General features: G+C 37.6%; 1 protein-coding gene across 2 annotated transcripts in view; it reads left to right on the top strand.

Moving 5' to 3' along the window:
• DPYD (dihydropyrimidine dehydrogenase) overlaps positions 1-25,159 on the top strand; it is a 720,294-nt gene that overhangs the window by 371,153 nt on the left and 323,982 nt on the right. Inside the window, exon 14 of one of the 2 annotated variants that reach the window (XM_074370017.1) lies at positions 21,211-21,351. The exons of the other annotated variant lie outside the window; for it this stretch is intronic. Within the exon in view, the coding sequence (XP_074226118.1) occupies positions 21,211-21,264 (54 nt within the window). The 3' untranslated portion in view covers positions 21,265-21,351. Of the gene's footprint in view, positions 1-21,210; positions 21,352-25,159 lie in introns of those variants that run through there. 2 annotated transcript variants of the gene reach the window in all.

The raw sequence follows: 25,159 nt of genomic DNA, 5'->3' as shown, positions 1-25,159 counted from the left end.
ACATCTGTCTTTACTCTGTTGGTGACATGCATTGATTTGTGATGTTGTCTCTTTCAGTCACCTAAGAGCAGTTGCCTTTATTAGGATCACCAGCAGAAATAAATGTGGGAGCTAACTTCCTTCTAAACCTCCAATTTGAATTTAATCTATCAATTCAGAAGTCTGTGTTGCTGGTTCAAAAGAAGAGTTATGAACAAATGCAAATTAAATTTGGCACACAAAACATAATGACGGGGTTTTTTAGGAAGCTTCATTTTACGTACTTTGGTGGTGGGTACAACAAAATATTCATGCAAAGACTATTTTAAATATATTTGTGCAGATTGGAATATCATAAATAATGATGCCACCTTGGGCTTATATAATTCTGTTTCCAGAAATGATTATTTCCCGTACGTGATTTTGCAAAGCAGTCAGTTTGCTTCATAGAGAAGTACTTTTTCCCATATATTTTCTCTAATTAGTGATTAAGTCTGTTGCGAATATACAACTATCTTATGAGTTTGCACACTTTCTTACTGGTGAAACGTTGCGGTGTACAAGTTAGTACTATAAACACATTTTCCCCACAGCCTCTTACTAAAGACATCAGTTAAACTGTTGTATGCACTACACATTTGAGTGACATTATAGCATACCAATATAGATGAGCCTTATGATTTATTATGCCAATTCAAGAATCTACTTAAAATGTATTAAAATTCAGAATCTTGACATTTGAAATTTGGATCCTCTTAATATGACAAAGGTTATTCTATGGAGTTTTGTTATCATATGAAATATTAATATTTCACAATACAGTTTTGATGAAGTACAGTTTGCCGAGCTTGCATATGATAAAGAAATTAAATGCTTATCAAGGGAGTTCAGTAAAAATTAGAGCCCTGCCTGAACATCTGCTGGAAATTTTATTATCCTGTCCTGCTGACAGTGTGGCTCCCTCGTTGTTTTTCTAGATTGACAGCTGAATATTGCACTGATTTCTGCAGCAAATATGTTTAGGTGAACTTTGTTTCCCTTTTTTTATTTTTTTGGGACTTCGGAACATGCCTTTGATTTTCATCCTATATCTGTTTTTTTATACTCTTGACATTTGTAGATGCCAGATTGAGGTCTAATACGCTGTAGCAACGATAGACCATTGACTTACAGTGAAATGCCAGTTGATATCTCAGTAAACAGAAATATTATTATTCTTTACTGTGCAGTCTGTATAAAAGCTGTACGTGCTTTCTTTAGGGAGGCAAATGATCAGATTTTTAATGTCAAATATAAAAAGATCTGTGTTTGCTTTTGTGTTAAATAACATCAAAGATGGCTTTTATTAACTGCATTCTCCCTTCCCAAATCAGACTTTCCTAGAGTGTCCCAAAATACCTAGACTGCTTTTCCTAAGATTCTGTGTATGTTTTATAAAGATAGTATTATAAATACCATTAAAAAAGTGATATTTAAAACATAATTATAAAATTTTTGTGTAAATATAAATTGAGTTCAAGTTTAAATAAGAAAAGGTTGGAGAAAAATCAGTCTGTCAAGCTTAATTAAAGCTACAAGCTTCTCATGACAAGCCAGACTAGTGCTCTGTTTAACTAGGAATATTAGAAATTGTTTAGATTTCACATGAGATAACTTCCTGACCTGTGTTTACATTATACTGATAGGCAATAGATAAAAACATTTTGTTTTTGTTAATTATGTCACAATGTTTTCCCCTTAGGTAGCTGCATATTATATACTGCAAATATATGATAGTAACTTCAGGTTGAATGTGTCTTTATCACTATACAGTTAAACTCAGAAATGTTTATTACTATCTTAAATCAAATTCAAACCTAAGCAGTTCACTTCATTTATAAGCTGTATGGAGGTATTACAGTACACTTGTAATTGATTTTTAATAAGAAAATGTCTTGAGTGCATATCTTTTGTTTTAATAAGTATCAAATAATTAGGTAAATAAATAGTGCACAGATAATGAGTCTCTCTCAACGTAAAATACTGAAAACTAAAAACTGAGGAATATTTAAGGGACTTCAATATTTCTTTGGAATCAAAGTATTGATGGTAACTGTTCCCATAAAATGCAATTTGATACCACATAGTGCAATGCCTATATGAGGAGTTTGGAAAGTGGTTGATAAATATTTGTTGGATAAACAAATTAATAAATAAATACATAGATTCCTTGGCAATAGCATATTGAGTTTCTTTTTTTTTTTTCTCACCAGCCATACGAGCAGACAGTTAACACACAAAAAATTGATTCTTCTAAGTATTGATCCTAATCAAGGGAGTAAAGGCCAATTTAAAATGTTCATATCCTAGATCGCTTTTACAGTACATGTGTACATGTCTAAAAATGAAAATGTCAGTGGAATTTCTGCATGCATAGATTGTTGAGTAAGCCTTTAAAATACAGAGAATGTTTGAGAAAACAGAATAAGTAGTGTAGAGTGTTAGGAAGGGAAATAAAAATTATCTGTCCAAATTATCTAAGCTCATATGTCAATAGATCCAACAGAAGAAATGCATCCTGTTCTTCAGTGCTTTTAGTGACAAAGAATATATTAGATCTTCAGGACAATGCAGCCTGTTACAGGTATAGAGAGATCTGTTTTAGAAATATCCTTCTTCTGTTGACCCTGAATTGGCCTCCTCATAGGTTCCATCCATGTTTTTTTATAGTTCTCCCGTCAGAGACGTCATGACATAAATTAGTCTAACTTATTAACATAAATGAATTGTTGATTTTAAAATATGGTGTTCCCCCCCACCGCCCCCCAAGTAAGTAAATGCTCTAGAAAAAGGCTAACGAGTGTGGAGAGGCAGTGCCATCTAGGGAAAAGAAATTTGTCTGGGTCACCTCTAGTCTCCATCTAAAGTTGCTTCTATATTACTGTCTTGAATACGTTGCTTGAAGTTGCAAATTGCTGTTACAATTATTATTATACACACTATTAACTACCATTTATTGAGTGATTAGGATGTATAGACATTGCCAAATACTTTTCATAAGTTATTTATTGAATCATCACAATATTCGTGTACTATAGATAGTAATTTTTTTGATGAAATACAGCCGACCCTTGAAAACATGGGTATTAAGAGCCCCACCCTGCAAAGTCAAAAGTTCGCTTAGAAGTTCCATGTTTGTGGTTCCACATCTGCAGATTGAACCAGCCGTGGGTCTCTGTAGTCTAGTACTTATTTACTGAAAAAAGCAACATGTAAGTGGATGTGTTGCTGTTCAAACCTGCACTGTTCAAGGGTCAACTGTAATAGACTGAGAAAGTGAAGTAAGTTGCCCAGGACTTGGAACAGCAAGTACTCGTTCGCTCAGTTGTGCACATTGGCAGCGTGGCTGAGCTCGGATGGGAAGTTCTTCTGCGTCTCATGAGGTCTATTGGGCTCATTCATGCGTTTGCAGTCAGCTGGAAGGAAGCTTGGGGACTGGCAAGGTGGCCCCGCTCATGTGTATGGTTGGACTTGCTATGACTGCTGAAAAGGCTGAGCCCTTCTCTCCATCGCTTTGTAATCTCTGTTGCCTCTTGACATCTCATCATCAAGGAAGGCATCTTGGGCTTGTTCCCAAGGTAGCAGTGTCCCAAGGAGGCAAAAGTGGAAGCTGCAAGGTCTGTTGAGACAGAAACTCAAGTCATACACTGTGCTTCCACCATTGCTCTCTTGGACAAAGCACGTTACAAGGTGCAATATGCATGCTATGTTCAAGAAGTGAATATCATCTGCTCACTGATGGGAAGAACAGCAAAGTCACATCACAGAGGGGCTTGCACACAGCATGGTAGAATTATTGCAGCCATCTTTGTAAACAGTGCTAAACTGCCCTCTGGTCACAATAATTCACGTACCTTCTGCGTGAAAAATGCATCCACCCCATTCCAAGACACTCAGAATATCATCCAATCGCGACATTGGGCTTAATGTCTGTGATCTAGTGAGCCACATCAGATCCCAATGCACAGAAAGCTGCTTGGGTTCACCTTCTCTTTAGCCAGGATTCTGTGAAATAGAAAAACAAGTTGTCTATTTGCTGTATACCCAATATTAAATGATATGGTCAAGAGAACCCCCGTAGACACTCTCATTCAGATTCAGGAGAAATGGAAGGGCCATAGCAGTCACTTGTCCATTGCAGCTTTGAAGTTCATGTCGTCAAGGCCCCTGACTCCAGGGACAGAGGATGCCCCTTCATTAGGATCCAGTTCTCCCCAGGAGTGGCCTCCTAATCCACTGTCCTATCTGTCATTGGCCACAGCTTCTGTGCTCTTGACTCTGTCCTCTGAGTTTGGTTTTGCTTAGAAATAACCAGTGATGGTCCATGTTGGCAGCTAAGGAGTCTTTCCAGCCAGTCTCCAATCAAAAGTTAGGAATCTCTATTCCTCTCTTTATTTTGAATGATCTCTTGTAATCTTAGCTCATAATGAGGTCATCATAAAACTCTCTTAAAAGCTTTTTGAATCCATTAAGGGCTGACTCCATGCCCTAAAGCCACATCTATACTTCTTTTTGAGACAGACCTCTTCCCATTTTGAGTAAGTCTTGCTACTTTGACACATTGTCCTAAGGATTCTTAGAATCGACACTGTCTACTTGAAACAATCTACTAGGACCAGCTTTAAATTTTTGTAAAGTCCTAACTAGGTATCATAGAGCAGCACTCTTGCTGTGATCTTTACCCTGAGGTCATTTCTTACTTTGAAGTTTTCGGTTTTTTTTTTTCTTCCTTCCAGGAGAGATGAAGTATAAAGAATAGCTTTATCTTCCAACCCAGCAAGCCCTAAGTCCCTTCCATGCTCTCAGTTTGCTTAGCAAATCAAATGTATCCTTATGTGGCTCCTTTCTCTCCTGCAGCACCTTATTATGCTTGGGTAGAAACGATCAGCTGACATTTCAGCACTCTGTCTAGAGATTTCTTTAGTCAGATCCACAAATGCATTATGTACATTTTCCATCCTCTGAATAATCACCAGTGACAGTCTTGCCAATTGTTCTGTCACTACATAATACGGGCCACTCTTTCCCCAGTCTCTGGTAGCAATTTTCACACTGTATTTCAAGCCTCCACTAACAGTTTATTCACCATTCTTCCAGACTTTACTAACAGACTACTCTTGAGTTTTCAAGAGAGGCCTCTGCCTGCGTCTCTCCATCTGAAATCCAGTGCCACATGTTCTTACATATTTAACTAGCAGACACTTCCGTATCGTTTGTCTGTTGTGCATATCAAACCACCCCACAGTTTAGTGGCTTAAAACAATGAGTAATCTGCTCTTGATCTTGGAGTCTGGTAATCTGGTCAGGGCGCAGCTGGGGAGGCTTGCTTTTTGCCTCACGTGATGTTAGTTGTTCTCACTCTTGCATTTGTAGTCGGTTAACAGACGGCTTGGTGACTGGCTGGTCCCTGGTGGCTTCATTCCCATGCTTGGCTCCTCAGCTGGCATGTCCCAGCCTGGATCTGCGTGTGGTTTCATCTTCAGGACACTTCACTGGGCTTGTTCACAAGGTGGCAGTGTTCTCAAAGGGCAAGAGGGGAAACTGTGAGGCTGAGGCCCAGAGACTACACGCTAATATCTCTACTGTGCTCTGTAGGTTAGAGCAAGTCAGAAGGCCAGACTGAGCCCAGGGCTGTGGAAACGGCTCCTCTCGTCCAAAGGCTTGCATCTCCCACAGCAGGATTTGAACCCAGGTCTATCTGGTAAATCCAGGCTCTTTCCCTCTGCAACTTGCTGTTCCCTAGCATGTCCTCTCCGGACCTCAGTATTTAGTCTAAAATGAAGTGACTCCATCAGCGTTCAGAGGTCAGCCACACTGGCCCTCTTTCCAGTCCTTCAACATGGCAGCCTCCTCCATCTCTTAGGGCCGTTTTACTCCTGTTTCCCCTGCCTGGAAGGCTCTGCCCTCAGTCCTTTATACACCTGCTCTTGCTTCTCATTCAGTTTTCACATCAGAAATTCTCTGAGAATTCTTTGCTGAACAATCAAAACTTGTTCTGTCTGTCCCACATTTGCTTGTTTTGGGGGTTTTTTGTTTGTTTTTTAATTCACTGTGCTCGTCACCTTGTGAAATTACCATGCTCTTAGTCATTTATTTATTTACTTGTCTATTTTCAGTTTTAGCCATTTGACGTAAGCTCCATAAGAAGAGAGATGTTATCTTTCTTGCTCACTACTGTGTGCGCAGTGCCAAGAACCACGTCTGGCAGATAGGAAGGACGCGGTACACACTTGTTAGATGAATGAATAATTGTAGGATTCTAATTTAAACCGCAATTCCACATGACAGCTCTTCAGTTTCTTGGAGACAGCTCTCATGTCCTATCCACAAGCCTTTTTTTCTCCCTTTCTAAATAGTCCCGTTTTCCTTCCTGTAATAAGTTTTGCAGACTTTTCACCATGTCGGTTGTCTGTTCTCCCATGTGGATTTCAAGAGACTTTTTTCAATCTGCATTATCTTAATTGAGAGGAAGTTGCCTACATTTGCACAAATTGCTAGCACCTATCAACCAGACGAGAATTAGGACTAGCATTGTCAGGAGCTATAAATGCTAAAAATAATATTTAAAGTCTTTAGGAAAAATTTCACAAATATGTTATGTAATAATATTTTAGAGCCTGGGTAATTCTCTTTGGATTACAGTACAGGAAATCACAGTTTACTCTTATAACTCCTTTTGGAAGGCCTTATTAGAATAAAGATCTGGATCTTTATATAAAGCTGATATACTATATTATTATTGAGTTTCTACATTACCTTATCATGAGTCTATGAAACAATAAATCAACAATAGTCCAGTGCATTATTTTCACTGCTATAGTTCTGGCTTTAAATTTAGTTTATAAATAATTTATTTTCACTGTGTAGTATTGTTCTCCTGATGTGTATCTATGCATGAACCAAGGGCTTATAATGAAATAACTTCAATGTAAACTGTACATTTGGGAGACTTTCAACATGCTAAAGCCATAAATGATTTCTGTGCAGTAATAGTTTGATTTTCACCTAGTTAGGGGTTTTAATTGTTATTTAGATGTACCATATTGAAATTCATAAAACGGACTCATCCTCAAATTATAAAGAATAGGTTTATTAAAAGGCTACAGTTCACATGTAGCAGTCCTGTGGGAGGTTTCATTCCAAATGTTCACTGTAACAGTATTTAGCAAGCCCTTCCCTGAAGCAACTCTGACCTCTTCAACAGCAAGAGAATGGGTGTGTGTGCTGGCATGCCCATCTGTGTGTACAGTTGCAACGTGGAAGCTAAGCCTTGCAAGTTAGAATCTAATAAAAAATGTGCCCTGCCTCTCCCCAAATTTCTAAACTAATCATTTTCAAGCCTACCATGTGTGCCAGACTTAGTCTGTTCAATATAAGATATAGATAATGTTTCCAAACAGAGGTTCATGTACATACTTCTAATTTTAAGCATAAATCTTTTCATTGTAACCAAAGCCATATTTTTAACCAGGTACATTATTAAAGTTACTTAAATTGTCCCCAGTCTTTTTTTTTTTTTTTTTTTTTTTTTTTTCACCTTCTATTTCACAATTTGGGCTAGTTGACTATGAAGCAGACCGGTCAATTTTCCAATGTAATTACGTCTTCACCTCTTTTCCGTTTCAGGCTGTGATTTCACACTTGTTAATTAGTTAATCATTTTGGTAGAGTGGACAAGGTAGGACTCAAATAGGCTTTTTAATAATATAAATTGACATGTACAATTTTGATCTAGGTTAGCTGGTAGAAGAACCCAGCTTGTAGTGGAAAATGCCTGTTATTTAGTTCTTTTTTTTTTTCTTTTGAGCAACTGATGTCAAGGATAATGGAAAATTCTCATAATTAAAGCTAATGGAAATTTCCTTAAAGTATAGTCCTTGTGTTGGGAAACTGATTTTTACCTTTGTCGTGTTTCACGTAATTTTTTTGCAAATTTAACTAGTTGAAAAATATCCATATTCTGGGTATACTGAGATGATACAGTCTTGTTTGAAGTTAAGGTGGCTTGAATTCCATAGTGCCCTCCTTGGCTTTGTATTTTCTTTATTGATTTTTAACAAGATTCTAGTCATTACTCAGTAAGGATACTCTTTATCCTTCATTTAAAAAAAAAAAACAACTTTAAAGATGAAACTCAGTTATTCCCTTACTGTCGAATTTTTATTAAAGACATACCTACATTGGCTATTTTATTACAAGGTCTTATTCAGTTTAAATTGCAGTTCTGTATATGCTCTTTTTTCTTACCTGACTTGCCATGGGCTTCATATTCAATCACTACTATTTCTGAAATAAGGGGTCATAAGATGCTTAAGGAAGTGACTGGTCTTGTAGAGAAGTATTCAGCCAAACATTCTTTTCATACACCAGTTACCTTTACTTCCCCGACTTCCCCATCTGCTTCTTTCATTTCAGCTAAGTCCACTGCCCTTTTCATCCTGCTCTCCTTATTCATTTGCTTTGCATGATTTCCCACAATATCCCATATGTTTGGAACAATTTTTCATTAACTTCTGCCAAATTCACCCTCTATTAAAGTTAAAATTTATCTAAAAGTGTTGTAAGTACAGTATCGCTTTTAGGTACATGGACTAGCCTGGATGTATCCTGGAAGCTGTTACTTACGTATTTAAATGCTTTCTTTTTTACCTCATTCACTCAGCAAACATTTGCTAGGCACTGACCATTTGGATAGTATGTGAATAAGCGGTCTTTGCTGTAGAAAATTTAAACTCTAGTTCAGAATATACACCAAAAGACGCAGAGTGACTAACTAAATGTTGACATACGGCAACAGAAATTCTTAGACTAAACACAGTACTTCAAAAGCAATATTTTCCTCAGATTTTAAAAAGAAAAATGACTTCACATTTGAGCTGTGTCTTTCTCCTAGGCAGAAGGGCTAGCACATGGACATCCACGGTCCTGAGAGTGCCAGGCATATTTAAGGTTCAGCAGCTGAATCTTAAGTAAGATCCAGCATAATGTATCATAAGGCGGTGAGTGGCTGTTGGAGACCATGGGAAAGGCCTCTTTGCCTGGGAATTTAAATGTGGCTGCACAGACCACAGAGACCAAAAGAGGCTTTAAGCAGAGGTGTCGCATAATTCAGTATGGAAGTCACGTAATCACAGTGCAGTTCCCATTCACCGTTCCAGGAACAACTTCCACTTTCCCCCCCACAGTCTCTCTTTTCTGGTTAAAGCAGTCTAATTACAAGGCTTCCATTTGCATCATCTATACCTTGATTTTACTGTTCCTCCTTATGAAAACTTCTTGTTCTCTTCAAATATTAGAAGGCCAGTGAGGACCCACGCCCTCTGTGACTGTTGACCAGTGTTTATCATCTCTCTGTTCTCTGAGGTTTTATAAAATTCTACTCAGGTGACAGAAGATAGAATGGATTCTTTATGTGTTTGTTTCTCTTTTTTTCCCTTCCTGAGTGTAAGCCTCTAGGAGGCAGGTCCAAATGAAAGAGCTGGAAAGTATCTGTTGTACTATTTCGCTAGTCTCATGGGCAGATGCTGTGTTTTGGAATGTGATACATCGTTCAGCAGGATTGTGAGTATTGCATGGTTGATGTCGCTACTTCATGGTGAACAACTTTACTTTCCTGGATAAACAGAATTTTATATAGCTAGCGATAAGACATACTTTTTAAGGCTCTTTTCTCCTGCTTTCATGGGCTCTTCAAAAATTTCTCCCATCATTAGGGAACGCTCCCCTGTGGTTCCTTTGAATCTCCGGTGATTGCTTACACCCTCCACGAGCCCCGTGAGTCCCTTGGGTTCTTTACCTTTTCCCTGCTGAGACCTCTGTGCCTTTCTAGGTGTCCCTGTTGAGTAGCTTGGGTGACCTCACACTGTCTTATTTTATGTGGGTCCCTAAACTGATCCACAGGAAAATGTTACATTTCCTTTGCCCGACAGATCCTAAGAATGCAAGCTGGTCAAGGTACAGTCGCATCTCTTTCAGTTCATCTTTCAGCAGCGGACAGCTCAGGCTTTACCCTTCTGACGTGCAGACACAGTGAGACGCTGTACACTGGGCTCTCACCCTTCAAAAGGAAAAAGAACTTTCAAGGAGCACGTATCAAGTCTTCCTAGTGCTCTCTTTTCACCGTTCTCTCGGGACTTGCTATGTCAGTGAGACTCATAGCACACCATTAGCGTGCTCCACATAAATCATTTCATAATCTCCAGCATCTCTCACTTTTTTCATTCTATTAGGGGCAAGGGGTATAAGAGTTCCTTAAGCAGATTTTTGTCATCTGCTCAGATACTTCTTCAAGGGGGAAATTGATTTTTGTAATTTATTTCAATCCCCCTTAAGATCTCATCTAAAATTTGCAGTTTGATACTCTGTCACATTACTAGCCTACATCAAATTTGAATTATTGACATTAATTACGTGAAAACACATTATAAAAATTTCTTAAATTTTATAAAATTTTTTCTCATGCTAAGATCTTCTTTCTAGATTTTGTGGTTATCACTTACTTGATCATTCGTTTCTATTTAACATGGCATGAGAATTGTTTTAATCAGTGTCTTCCATGGCACAGCTGCCAGTGGAGGATTAAACACGCAAGCCTTCTATTAGGTGAAAAGCTTGTGAGGGAAAATGTGAAGGAAGGACTTACTTCCGCTAGCACCACCCACAACCAAACTGCCATCATTTCTCACTGAATACTGCCCCAGTCTCCTAGAAGCGCCTCCCTGCTCCCACTCTCCGCTGTCCTACACGCCCACCTCCGTACCCCAGTCAAAGGGGTCACTTGCAACTTAAGTCACATCATATCCCTCCTTTGCTTAAAACACCCCAGTGGCTTTTCATAGCCCTTAAACTACGATCCAAAATTCTTGTACAGATCACTTGATCATACAGCAGCTGCCTGTCTCTCAGACCTCATCTAATTCTGCTTTACCTTGTTGCAGTTAAGTTACAGCCACAGTGGCCTTTCCTAGGGTTCCCCAGTGAGTCAACCTCATTCTCCCCATGGCCTTTCAGCAGTGGTTCTCCTTGCCTAGAGTTTTTGGACCCTTACATTCAAAAAGAAGAAAGAAAACATCATTGCTAGTGGGAAAGTATAAATAATATAGGAAAAATTCTGTTGTAATAAATAGTTTATATTTATTGCCGCTTATCAGATAGAAAATATGGACAACTAACCAACTAAACGATGAAGGAAAGTCATGTGTTCTTTTCTGTTCCTTTCCGATAACAGATGACTTTTTAATCATTCCGTAAAATTCATCTTTAATATTTCTGAAAGAAAAAAAAAGGATAAAGAATTGTTCCTCCTTGGAGCTGCTGGGATCTCGTTAGTTACCAATCATAAAATCCCCAGGAAGTGGAGAGTAGTTTATAAGGGTCAGAAATTGCACTGCAAAGAGCGGTGGATGTTGCAATGATGTACACATGGGCTCAGAGAAAAACATCTTTAAAAGCGCTTTTTCATGGAAAATTAATAAGTGTTAAAATGTAAATGTTAGAACACCAAGCTGTGATGTGTCTTCTGAACCTCTTCACAATTCACTGAAAGCTAGAAAATGCTTCCTGGCTCTAGAACACCTTCCACCCATGTGTGTGGGATTTGTGTCTGTAACCGCTATTAACATTAATGGGATTTAATCAAGTAGGTCTCCTACACACAGATCAGAAAAGTTACTCAAATTATCACAGGCATAATCAATCATGGACCGTAATTCTTTGTACACATGACTTACAGTGTTTTACATTAGAAACTGAAATAAAACATACCAAGAAGTTGGCCCTGTAGCCATTTCTGGAGTGGGCACTCAAAGTATCTTTAATATTGGACTTCCAGTATTAAGTAAAAGACAAGTTTATAAACAGCTCAATAATTGGACAGACTACATATAGATTTCTTTCCTTTGTTATATAATATTACCCACTTCTCCATCCAGAACTATGTCGTGCCAGGTTGAAGACTGCTAGAAACATGGTCGCTGTTGTGTATTGGAATGTGGAGAGACAGAAAGGCTGTCACAGCAGTCAATAAGATCTGAGAGGTGTTGACTAATTGCCTGCTAATTACACAGTAAATTGTCTAATTAAGCTGATGGTTAATTAGGGTACGCTTGCACAGCAGTCTTGTGGAATTTGTGTCTGACGTCTGGGAAGCAGCTTGTGTAATTGGCAAACTGGTAAGGACTGGCAGAGAACACGACGGGAACGCTCACTGCCAGTGGGTGACAGAGCAAGGATTTTGTGGAAACAAAAGGGTTTTCATTCTCATGCTGCAACTTTTGTTTCAGTTCTGCAGCTCTTCTGCAGCGAGCAGTTGAGAAATACATCTGAAACCTCAATTCCATGAGTAAAGGAAGGTTTAAAATGTGCTTCAGCACGTTAAATAAGCTGCCTGCTTGGCATATATCAGCTCTGACACACTATATCACATCATATTAGGATACACATTGTGTTTTTACAGTTCCTCCTTTTAACATATGTTATTTGGTGTTCATGTGCAAAAAAAAAAAAAAAAAAGAAAATCTCATGCATCTACAGGAATAAAAATCACATATTTTATGAAAATATGAGAAGATAGCAAATATGACTGAATAAAAAACATTTGAAGTAAGAACTTTGGGTTTATTAATTTTTAACTTATGCATCACCATGAACTATGAAATATTAGACATAGTATGGATATAAGTTTGGATAATACTTTAAAGAAATAAAAATTTTATTAGTAATGGGAGAATTTCAGTTTTATTATTTATATAATTTTACCATGCAAAGGCCTTTTGCTTATAACTTAGTAAAATATAAGAGCAGAATATTTCACTGTCTAGTTCAGTGTATTTCATTTCTGAATGCGTGCGAGTAGTGTGTAAGGAATTACCTGCAAAATATTAGCGCCTTAAAAGATGTAGAAGTTTGTTTTGCTGCTGTTTTTTTGTTCTTTCTGGCCGAGGAAGTATCACTTTTCATTTCAGAAAGTTATCTATGGTTGAAATACAAATGTGAAAATTCTCCTTGTAAATATGCTAAATTAATCCATTGAAGGATATGGGCCTGCTCTAAGTGAAGTTAGGTGTAGACATACATCTTCCCTTTGAAGGAGATCTGAATACAAATGGTTGCTTCTTTTACCATTTGCTTCCCAGATTCCAACATTTTTGAGGGTTTTGAAATAAGAGTTTTGACTAGAACATTAGGTTGCAGTTGAAACAAAAGGTCAGAGATGCACATTAAACGTTGGATTTATACTTTTGTGTTAATGGAACAAGAGAAAGTTTTAAGTGTTTCAAAATTAGATTTCTAAAAGATAAGAAGGCCTTAATTAAACTGTGGTGTAAACACTTTTTGCTGCTTTCTTAGCAAATAAAATGTGTGCACGCATGTGATTAGATGGATCAGTATGCTTTCTGTTCCCACTGTTTTCCACGGAGAATTTGAAGTTTGTGTATGCTGTATGTTTTTAAATAGGAAGAGAGAATAATACACTTTATGGACTCTAAAATGTCTTTGAAAAAGCATTAACCTTGGAGATACATGCATGGTCGATGAAAATATTTGCTATTTTAACACAAAAGATGTTTTCCAACCTGTTTTAAAGCAATTCTTTAAAATATTGTCACAGATATAAAAAAAAAAAAGACATAAAATAAAAATATTCTTTATTTCAAAAGTAAAGAAAAATCATATTCATTCTACTTGGAGTCTTGGGTTATGAAGTCTTTATAAAGAAGTTATGCAAGATAGAAGAAAAGTGAATTTACCAAAGGAATACAAGGCTAAACACTGAAATTGCTTATTTAAAGTTGTGTCTCTTGAGGGAGAAAAATCAGATCGAGGTCAGTGTTGCAACTCCAGCCGGTCTACACTTTGATCTACTCAGTTTCTCATTTCATTCCTCAGAGAAATAATATGAAAAGTTTAGTTATTGTAAGTGATGAAAGTTTGCATAAAAAGAAATCAGGTAGATCTGTCTATCATTGTAGTTAGTTTTAAAGAATTTTTACAAAACACAATCTTCAAAAAAATTCCTCCTTTACGTTTACATATAAATTTAATGATTTTTTTCTATTAAGTCAAAATTTAGATAGTTTCCTAATATATAGCTATGAGAAGAATAAATTCTATGTATCATGATCATGTAGTTATCTGTTGATAACTTATAATACTTTACATTGGCATGTTATGTTATGTGTTATATAATATAGATATACACATATATATACACATATACATGTTTGTGTGTCATGTAATCAGAGTTTCTTTTTCAACTCTTTGGAAAGCTTTATCCCTACAATTTAAAAATTCAGAGTAAAAAATACAATATTTAGCAACCTTAGCCACCAACCTCATTCTAGAATTCTTTTGTTCTCTTTTACAATTTATATATCATAAAATTCACTCTTTAAAATGCATATATTTTCATGATTTTTAGTGTATTCACAGACTTGTGTAACCATCACCACTCTCTTAATTAATTTCAGAACATTTCCATCCCTCCAGAAAAGAAATTCCATACCGACTAGCAGTCGCTCCTCATTGCTCCCATCCCTGAGCCCCGAAGCCCGCTAATACACACTCTAGCTTCGTGAATTTGCTTATTTGGGATATTGTATATAAATAGAACCATACAGTATGTGTCCTTTTGTGTCTGGTTGCTGTTACTTAGCATAATATTTTCGAGAGTTTGTCCACGTTGCAGCATGTATTGAAACTTACATTCTTTTTTGTGGGTATACTAACAGTTTGTTTACCTATTTGTTGGTTCATCAATATTCGAAGTTTTTTTTTTCTCCTTTTTGTATTATAAGTAATGTTTTGTTGAACATTCATATGTAAATTTTTGAGTGGATGTATGTGTTCAGTTTCCATGTGAGTATACCTAGGAGTGGAACTCCTGGGTAGTGTGGTAACTCTGTGTGTAACTTTTGTTGAATCGCCAAGCTTTTCTCTGAAGTGGCTGCACTAATTTGTGATCCCACCAAAATGTGTGAGGTCTCTAATTCTTCACCTCTCACCACCATTGTTGGCTTTCTTTGTTACTGTTGCCATCAGAGCGAATATAAAGTTGCTTCTCATTGTGGTGTTGACTCTGAGGACAGCTGATAACCAGAATAGTAAACAGATGAAGGCCTAATAATTGCCTTAATAGTCTTCATAGCGTATCACCGTGACGGCGCGTCGTTATAGCTAGCAGTTAACGTAGCTGCCATTTTTCGTTCTTCTCTCTTGTTCCAGAAAGTGTGGTCACCAGGAAAGGCTGATCCACTTTCATTGGAGGCATGACACAAGAGTGAATCTGAAAATAAAAGGTTGGGGTGGGGCGTAGAGGCCGCCTGGGAGGAATAGCCAGTTTATACGGCTCCCTGGCCTTTGGGAGACAGTGTTACAGGATGGCGTATGTTAGAAGAGTGGTCTCTTACTGTTTGGTCATTAATATAATTCAAGGAAATGAATAAGCGCCCCAAGCTAAATTAGAAGACTAAGGAGAAACATTTAATATACAGTAGGTAGCAAAAATAAAGAATATTACTGTCGGAGTCTGGATCAATTGCTCCTCCCTGCTCTCTGCTGCCGCACTTGGTAACTGTGTCATTCTAGATCCAGCAGCACAGATTATGAGAGTTAAAAAGGCTTACCTTTGGCTCTGGCTCTCGTCTAAGGTGCCCATTTACAGAGGAGGAGTCTGGGGCTTTCCCTAATTAACTAGCGGCTCTGTTCCAGTTCATTTAGATGGTGGTGGGAAGTCTCAAACCATGTACCTGGTAATCTTAGCACTTCGTTTTTAACAGAATTTCATAGTTCCTATAGTTCTTCGTTGTTTTTATGGATCACTTACTGCCAAGCTATGGCGCTGTCCTTGCTTGCAAAGACCTTAACATCTGGCGGTAAGAGGCACCAGTGACCGATGCGTATATTTTGTAAAACATGCCATAAGGAGGTAGAAAGAAGGAACTATCAGAATACCAGACCAGGATGGAGGAAAGGGGTGTCAGTAGAAAAAAAAAAAAAAAAGATGGTATCTAAGAGGAGTTCTGAATAGCGCCTGCCAGAAGAAAGGGGAACTTGCTGTGTCTGAGTAGCAGGTGAGAAGCCAAGCAGGGGGAAAGCTCAGTAGAAGTGGGCGTTGAGCATCTTAGAAGGATGATGATGTAGTGAGAACAGGGGGAGTAAGATGAGAACCAGAGCGTGAAGGGCTGTGTTTGTCCACTGAGAAGAAGTTAGACTTTATCTTAAAGGATAACGAATGGACGTCATGAGAAGAATGACTAGACAAGATCAGATGTGCTTGCTGGACAGATTTCTTCAGTACTAGGTAGAAAGTGTTTGAAAAGTAGCCACGCAAGACTAGGAGGGTCCATATATTCATCCCACATGTGTTCATAACAAGGTGCCCTGTTTCCAAGCACTGTGCTTAGGCTCTGAGGACAGAGTGGTGAGGAACATGGCGAGGAACAGCCTAACTTCATGGAACTCACAGGAGCACCCTACTAAGGAGGAAATGGTTTTGGCCCAAGGTTGGAGCCAGAGTTAGGTGAACCTATTTAAAATGGATAAAGGAGACTGGAATAGCAGTCTGGGTACCTGCTAGCATGAAGCTAGAAGGGGATGGAGAAGGCAAGAATGCCTCCTGCATCTCTGACTCGGCCGCTGTCTGTGGTTTTCCCGTGCACAAAGGAAGTGAGCACAAGAGGAGAAAAACGTGCTTTCTGTGTTCCATGCCCAGCACTGAAGTAGGGCTTTTCAGTAGCAAAAGAAAATTGTCAATGGGTTCTTGTATGCTCCCACTATAATTACTTCAAATATTTGGAAGGAAAAGGTCACCCTGATAGAAGAACTGTAGTTATTAAAATTGAACTGAAAATGTTAATAATTTTTCAGATGAGATATAGGTACTAATGTAGAAGTCTAAAGTTTAGACTCAATTTAATTATTCTAAAATTAGATCTAAAACTAACATCTACAGGGGAAATGTTAAATAACAGAACAGGATGTTAAATCAATATGATTAATTAACTTGCTATAAATAACTTGACTATTGCTGTGTTTATCTGTAAATCATTTATCATGGTACCAGCTGTAAAAGAAAATCTTAATAATGATGATAATGATGTGTGCCATCCTCCCACCCAGCAGAGGTGTCATGACAAATTGTTAACGAACTGTCTTACAGCACTTCGCAGATTCAGAAGCTCGTGTAATAATAATATAATCAATAATAATAAAATGAACAATGGAACATGTAACTTTGATGCAGCTCAGAAAGAGACATTTATTAAAACTTTGAGTCCACAAGTGAACAAAATACCAATGCAAAACTCTTCATCCATTTGAGTCCATGCTTATGTTTTGACTCTTAACTTTCAAAGAGGGGAAGATGGGGCACAGAGGAAGGCGCCAGATGCGTTTTTACAGTTTATTAAGATGTGGGAACTGATCCGTCTCCCTCTCCCTCTGTCCCTCTGTTCTTCTGCCCCTTTTCCTTCCCTCTCCTTCCTTCTCTCTCTCCTTTATCGAATGGAGCACTGTCCATTCCCACAGAATCAGTTACCAAACCCAGAACGGTCCACACACATGTACCTTCCAACCCAACAGTGACTTTCCTTCTTGAGAGCCTCGTCTGTCCTCACTTAGAACATGGTGCAAACCTCTTAAAAGGTCTGATTCCCATGGTCTCTCCCGATAGAAATAAATGTACTTATTTTCAACCAGATTTATCCCCCGAAAGTATATTTGGGCATGTCACTCCCCTGTCTATCTGCAGGAGAAAGTTAGCATGTCATCCAAGGCCCTTTATCGTCTCAATCAAACTGTTTCTTAGCCTTAACTTCCGCCCCACCTTTTCACAAAAAGGAGATTTAATAATAAAAGGCCTAAGATTTTTTTTAAATAGAAGTGCCCCTCTTTTATCCTTATACAGTTTCTCAGACCCCACACATTCTTTTTATTACTCAGTCTAGGGACCGTGCTTGTGCGTAAGATTTGTAGACTGCTCCCTGCTCCAGCCACACCTGCCCGAGGGCACCCTGCGTGGTCCCTGGAGATGCTGTGGGCTGCCTTCCCCCTGCACTTGTTTGCACATTGAGCTCCTCGCTCAAGAGCCCTCCCTCCGTAGCTTGCCTATGGGAAACTTCATTCACCCTCAGGACTCAGTTTAGATGTAAGTCTCCCTGGAAACTTTCTCTTCCCATAAAATTGTGTTCCCATAAACCTTTGGAATTCCAGAACTGCCTGTTTAAATAGGAAGAAGACAAAAATCGCAGTGGAATTGAAGTTCTGCCGCTAACACACTACGTAGCCTTGCAGAATGGGTGGGCGAACCAACTGCTGGCCAGCTCCTTTCCGTTCTACTAGGCTGAACGCTTAGTTAGAACATTGCTTTAGGATTATCTGGTACCAGATCCCTCTCCCTCTGAGAAACTAGCATTGGATATTTCTTGTGTATATGTTATATTTAAGACATTCTGAAAGCCACATCATTTACATTTTGTCTTTTGCTACTAGCAACACGGTACAGTAGATGTCGCAGTCCCCACTGCGTGGATAAACCGAGGCTCGATGATTTCGGGGTCCTCTTGTTCTCTGTGTCTGCCTGCAGTCTGCCATGAACACAGCAGCCACTCAGCAAAGGCCAAAGTCCTCTCTTCTATTTCAATGTAGGGTATTTCATTCTAACCAGATGGAAATATGATGTGATTTGTCATTTGATACATATTGGTCAATAATATATATATATTTTTTGCCATTATTTAGCTACAGATTGAATTTAAGTTGCTCTAGGTTTTTAGGGGAAAAAAATGAGAAACTAGTTGAAAGATTTACTATGGCCCTCTTTTTTAACTATTTTATTTTATGGGACAAGAATTCTCCCTCTTAAATCCCACAGCTCTTGGGATCCAAGTTTGACTGTTCGTTGGTAATCATTTTTTTGTCGGTTTTATCTCTCTGGCCCTTAAAACAGTAAGATGTTTTACATCCCATTAATCACAATTCCCAGTTCTTGGACAAAAATGACCCAACCCCAGCATTCACCCAGTTTACTAGCAGGATTTTATGTCAGGTGGAGCCGATTCAACTCAAGTACAGCCACAGGGAAGGCGATGACCCCAGGCTCACACCTTTACTTCCTAACATTTTTAAACATTGCAAATAATTTTAGAAGCAGTGAAAAAGTTTCTTCTGAATTGAACTCCTCTGGGCTCTGGATTTCCATAGCTTTCTTCACTGCCAATGTTTTAGCACAGTGGTATGAAAATGAAAACCACGAGCACCAGGGGATTACCCTTTCCCTGGTGCTCTGTGCTATATTTTAAAGGTGTCCTGACATTATAGATTATGCTGAAATAATAGAGCCTGCTTGGTATTGCATTCTGTATTCATATTTACTATAAAATGGATTGCTGTAGCACATTCCTTAACTTCCTATAGAGAAGAATGTAATGTACAACAGAGAAGTGCATTTTTTAGAAACACTGAAATGAAAGTTGTTGATTTTAAAAGACATTTTGTCACAGATGAGTGAGAGAGAAAGAGATCAGACCAGCAAGTCTAGCCAATCCAGGGTTTCATTCACGCGTCTCTTCTGCTTAGCTCTTTCCCCTTCGGTATCATTAGCATTTTCATTTCGAAAAATGACAGTCTGCAGTAGAAGCAGTAAAAATGTTCAACCTGTGGTTTAAATTATTGATTTTTTAGAATATTGAAGCAGTATTTCAAATGGATTTTGTTAGAGATACTTCTGAGTGGGGGGTTTCAAAGGTAATTTGATATCCAAAAGCCTGTATATTTCAAAGACTTCCCATTCTTTGAATTTCTTTAGACTCTGGTTGATTGGATAAAAATGTTTATTGTCTTCAGGATCGGAAGTAGCAGATCATTGCTGCTTGAACTTGAAACATATATTTGTAGTCTGTGCTCTTCGTGATTTATGCTGTATGTGCAGACTATGATCAGCTGACAAAATAAATCTTCATTTGAAAACAGAAGCTGATTTTTTAAAATGAAGGAAAACACTAAGTTTTGCCTGCATAGAAGGTCAATTGTCCAATGATAGCTAATTTATTGTAATAAAACACGCAAGTTGTGGTTCTGTAAGAATGGATTTTAATGAATCCACTCAAATTGTATTATGCTAATAGGGAGTGGAGTGTGGATACAGAGATTTCCCCTAAAATCTCTGTAAGTCTCTCACCATAGTCAACACTCACATATGAACAGAAAATGTTTTGACAAGGAGCAGGATTACTGACTGCTGTGTGTATGCTGTACAGGTAGTTTGCTATTCGCAGCATGTTTCTACTTATGGAAAAAAGCTACTTAAAAAAATTACATTATATCAAAATGGCTTGATCTGCAATCATTCTACAAGTCGAAGCCCTGTTGAAGTCAATGAGGGCTTGGAGTGCAAATTTATGACTGTATCGAGCTTAAAATGTGGAGAGTTGCATCATATTTTGTGATGTCAAGTATCACACAGCAATGGGATGACACAAATTTGAAATAAAACCTGATATTCCCTGCTTGACAAGTGGAAATGAATTAAAAATACAGTATCAGAAGAGATCCTTTTGAGGCACTGAGACATAGAAGCAGAACCTGCTACTGAATACTAAATACAGGAGATGGATCCATAGTAAGTCCTGCTGATGCCGAAACCAGCTTAAAAATGCATTCCCAATGGCAGTGCCGCCAGGAGGGTGGATTGGAGAATCTGCTGATGTTGCCGCTCTTGGGGGAAAAGATGTTGAATCTGAGGATACAAAACTCTAGGATCAAATCTTTTTGTGTAACCTCCCTTCCTCTAAAAACGTATACAGAGGAAAGTATGACTGAAACAATTTGTGTATTATTATGACATAGATCATCTGATTTGATCTTCATGACAGCTCTTAGAAATAAGAATTTTATATCTTTTCCTATTGTCTCATAATGCTGTAATTAAGGAAACAGAATCCCAAAGAAATGAGTACACTTTCAGGGTCACACAGCTATTAAATAAGTAGTGAAGCCAGAACTCTTCCTCAGGTTTATCTAACTCCAAAACCAATGTTTTTCTTCAACACAACACTCTCCCCTTAGCCTTAAAAATGTTACTTGAAAAATAGTATCAGAAGCAACTGAAATAGAATATGATGACACAGAAGTGCTGTGAGCCCTCGGAGTCGCCGGTGTATATGTATACGATGTTTAATTCTTGTTTCGTTTCAGAGGCAAAGCCATTCATATCTTCTCTCTTCCCCCGTTCGTTGGATGCTTCCCTGACTGAAGACAATTCCTGCGTGTTTATATCCCAGGAACTGTTGGTGAATTAACCACTCAATCGCCACAACCACTCTATGCAGTTTATATTAATATTAGTCTCAAACATTGGAAAACGATGATACGAAGAATGGTTTGCTCTAGTGAAGCCACTGGAAAGTGGTGGAGTAGATGAGATCATATCTTCCCTAAGGAATTGCTATAAATAGTCACTGAGTTGATGATGGTGATGATTATGATAATGAACTTGTAAAGATACTACAATTATCAATACTTTGTAGGAAGGAAACTGAGTCATGGAAATGTTAGTGAGTTGCCCAACCAGTGTCACACAATGGTTGATTTGGGGTAATGATGAAAGTACTAGATACATTTCTTCACATCTAGTAAGTGTTCAAAAATATTAAAGGTATTATTATAAAGGTACATGTTTTGAGCAAGAATAAAAATAATTGTTGAATGATGAGCTAATGAATAAAGCCCAGCTCTGCTTTATTCTGAATCTCCAGCCAACTTTCATGGTTGCACAGTCATTGGGAATGCATTTTTTAAGCTGATTTAAACATCAACAAGACTTACTACAGATAACATCCCATGTATTCAGTAGCAAGCTTCCCTTTTATGTTCCAAGTTGCTAGAGGATTTTGTGCATGTTATTTCAACTCTAAGTTTTCAGTCTCCTTATTTATAAAATTGTTGGAATGGAATAGTAATAACTATAGTTTACTGAGTTCACCCGTGTGTTAAGTACACTTCCAACAGGTAGTAGAAGTAAAACCTTAGCAAGAGCTTAGGACATAGTAAGTGCTCAAACGTACTGTGAAAGAGTAACTATTATTGATGTATTTTTGTCACCTTCATGATAGTAGGAGAGGATTGACCAGGATAGTACCCTCAGGTCAAACCTGTTGTGATGTGCCCCAGAGCAGCTCTAGTGCATGCGGCTGTAAAGGGATAGTCTGAGCATTGCTGAGTCAGGGTTTTCCTTCCTTTGCTGTGATGTCATATGATACTTGTCTTTCTCTAACTTACTTCACTTAATATGACAATCTGTAAGTCTATCCGTATTGCTGCCAATGACATTATTTCATTCCTTTTTATGGCTGAGTAGTATTCCACTGTATCACGCAATGTTTAGAGCTGGGCTTTTGCCTTAATGCCAAGCTAAGAATATGAGCCCAAATCTTTTTTTTTCCTGTTTCATTATATTCATTTGTTTGTTTTATTTTTTAGATACCATATGTAAGTGATATCATACAGTATTTATCTTTCTCTGACTTATTTCACTAAATATAATACCCTCCATGTCCATTCATGTTGTTGCAAATGGTAAATTTTTGTTATTTTTTATGACTGAGTAATATTCCACTATATATTTGTATATAATGGAATACTATTATATGGCACATGTATATGCACCACATTTTCTTTATCCATTCATCTGTTGATAGACACTTAGGTTGCTTCTGTATCTTTTGGCTATTATAAATAATGCTGCTGTGAACATTAGGGTGCATGTATCTTTTCAATATATATGTCTTTTCAGCTGAGTTTTATGTGCTCAAACTGTGTTGCTGTTTTTTTCAGATATATATACCCAGGAATGGAATTGCTGGATCATACAGTAGTTCTATTTTTAGTTTTTTGAGGAACCTTCGTACTGTTTTCCATAGTGGCTGAACCAATTTACATTCCCATCAACAGTGTACAAGGATTCCCTTTTCTCTACATCCTTGCCACATTTGTTATTTGTGGTATTGTGGATGATAGCCATTCTGACATCTCATATAAGGTTATATCTCATGTGATTTTGATTTGCATTTCTCTGATGATTAGCAGTGTTGAGCATCTTTTCATGTGCCTGTTGTCCATCTCAATGTCTCCTTTGGAAAAATGTCTATTCAAGTCTTTAGCCCATTTTTTAATTGGGTCATTTGGTTTTTGATATTGAGCTGTATAAGTTGTTTATATATTTTGACTGTTAACCCCTTAGTGTAGCACATGCCCAAAACTCATCAGTGCCTTAAAAATACACTTATCCTCATAATAATCTCTCCTAAAAATAGGGTTCCTGATATCACCAAGTATAAGTAGTTTCATGAAGCTACGGATTGTCTTTCCAACTAAGTTTTATGTGTTCAAACAGTGGCACCATCTAGTCACAGACACTTTTTCAGACTTTACACCTGGTTCATACCAATTTCTGGTTAGCTTATGAAATATAGATTCAATTTACAGTGCACGCAGGTAATCTTTTGGTATAATGAATCATCTAAGATGGGGGCAGAGATTGACAAATGAGATACAGATTTGTTATAGAACCTGTTCTGAATATCTGAAAGGGATAATGGAACTTAGTATTCATTGTTATCCTAAGAACTTTTACAGAAAATTTCAAAGTGTAAAAACATGCCCATCCCCAGCTACAATAGTTATAAGTTCATGACCAACTTTCTTCCATTTTTACCTCACCACTCTTCCTATTCCAGATGATTTTGAACTAAATATCAGTTGTTACATGATTTAATTGGTAAATATTTCACTATATATCTCTAAAAAGATGGAGACTTTTAAAATAAAAAGAATACTGGAATGACAACTAAAAGTAATTAAGAGTAATTCTTTAATGTCATAAAATATCTAGTCAGCTTTCATGTTTACTTTAAATTTTTTTATAGTTTGTTTGTCTGACTCAGTGTGTACAAATAAGATCCCTAAATATCAATTATTTGATATTTCTCTTAAATCTCTTTCAAATATTCCATTTATTATAAAGTTTTTCTTGCATTTTTTGTTGAAAAGCCAACTAGCCTGTCCTTAAGAGTTTTTCAAAGCCTGGATTTTGTTGATTGCCTCCCTGAGCTTTCATTTAAAATGGTCCCTAGACCCTCAGATTTACTGTAAAACGGTGGTTAGATCTAGAGGATTGATAATATTTGCTGTCGTTGTTTTGGCAAGAATATCTAATAGGTGTCTACCCTGATCTATCAGGGTATACAAAATAGCCACTTTTCTCTGTTGATGATGCTTGTAAGTAACTGCTGATCCCCTCAAAAGACCATACATCCCAGAGAACCCCAGGCTACCTGTTTTCCCCGCGTCTCACTAGTGCCCTGGTTTAGAAAACAAATTTTATTATTAGTGTCTATAGATCTGTTAACTTACTGACATTGCATTGACATGATATTTTAATTCTATCTCACCTTCTCCAACTATTAACTAGAATTCTATAGAGAGTAATTTCCTACCATGGATTAATTAATTATTTTGTTACACTGAGCTAGAGTTCATATAGGAGAAGCCAGGTAAGTGCTGTTCTTTTCCACTTATTTATTAGCTTCCACATGACTCTAATACTGTTTTTTTGACAGCTTCCTTGCTTTTGTTGGGATGAAGTGTTCTAGGCTCACTTTGCTCGCTTCCCGACCTGAAGTAGAATTAGTCATTTCTCTAAGTTATCTGGCCCCACTTACTGACAAAGGTAGTATTTGGAAACTACAGTCTGGGTTCTGGGGCTGCTCATCGCTGCTAGGTTGATCATTGCTTCTAAGCTTTTTCAGTGGACAGAGATCGGAACATTAATTGTTAAAGAATAAAATAAACAATGGTGCTCATTATTTCCAATTAGAATTCAGAGCTACATGATTTTCAGTTGACATGACACAGTTAACATCGTCAATCTTACATCCATACTTTCTGTCATACACACAGCAATACCACTATCCCAATAAATTTAATACCAAAAATATTTGACATATATTTTGTTTTGTTTGTCCCACTGGAAATGTACGAATCACTGTGTTTTAAAATACCTGTGTTATGTAGCACCTCTCCATGTGTTTATGCCACTAGCTGGTTTTAAATGATGTAAAGTTATGTGCCTGGCTCCAGAATCAAA

This window comes from Camelus bactrianus, chromosome 9 (genome assembly GCF_048773025.1).
Source record: "Camelus bactrianus isolate YW-2024 breed Bactrian camel chromosome 9, ASM4877302v1, whole genome shotgun sequence".
Lineage (NCBI taxonomy): Eukaryota > Metazoa > Chordata > Mammalia > Artiodactyla > Camelidae > Camelus > Camelus bactrianus.
The sequence above is the reverse complement of the archived record's forward strand: the minus strand, read 5'-3'. Positions and strand labels throughout refer to the sequence as shown.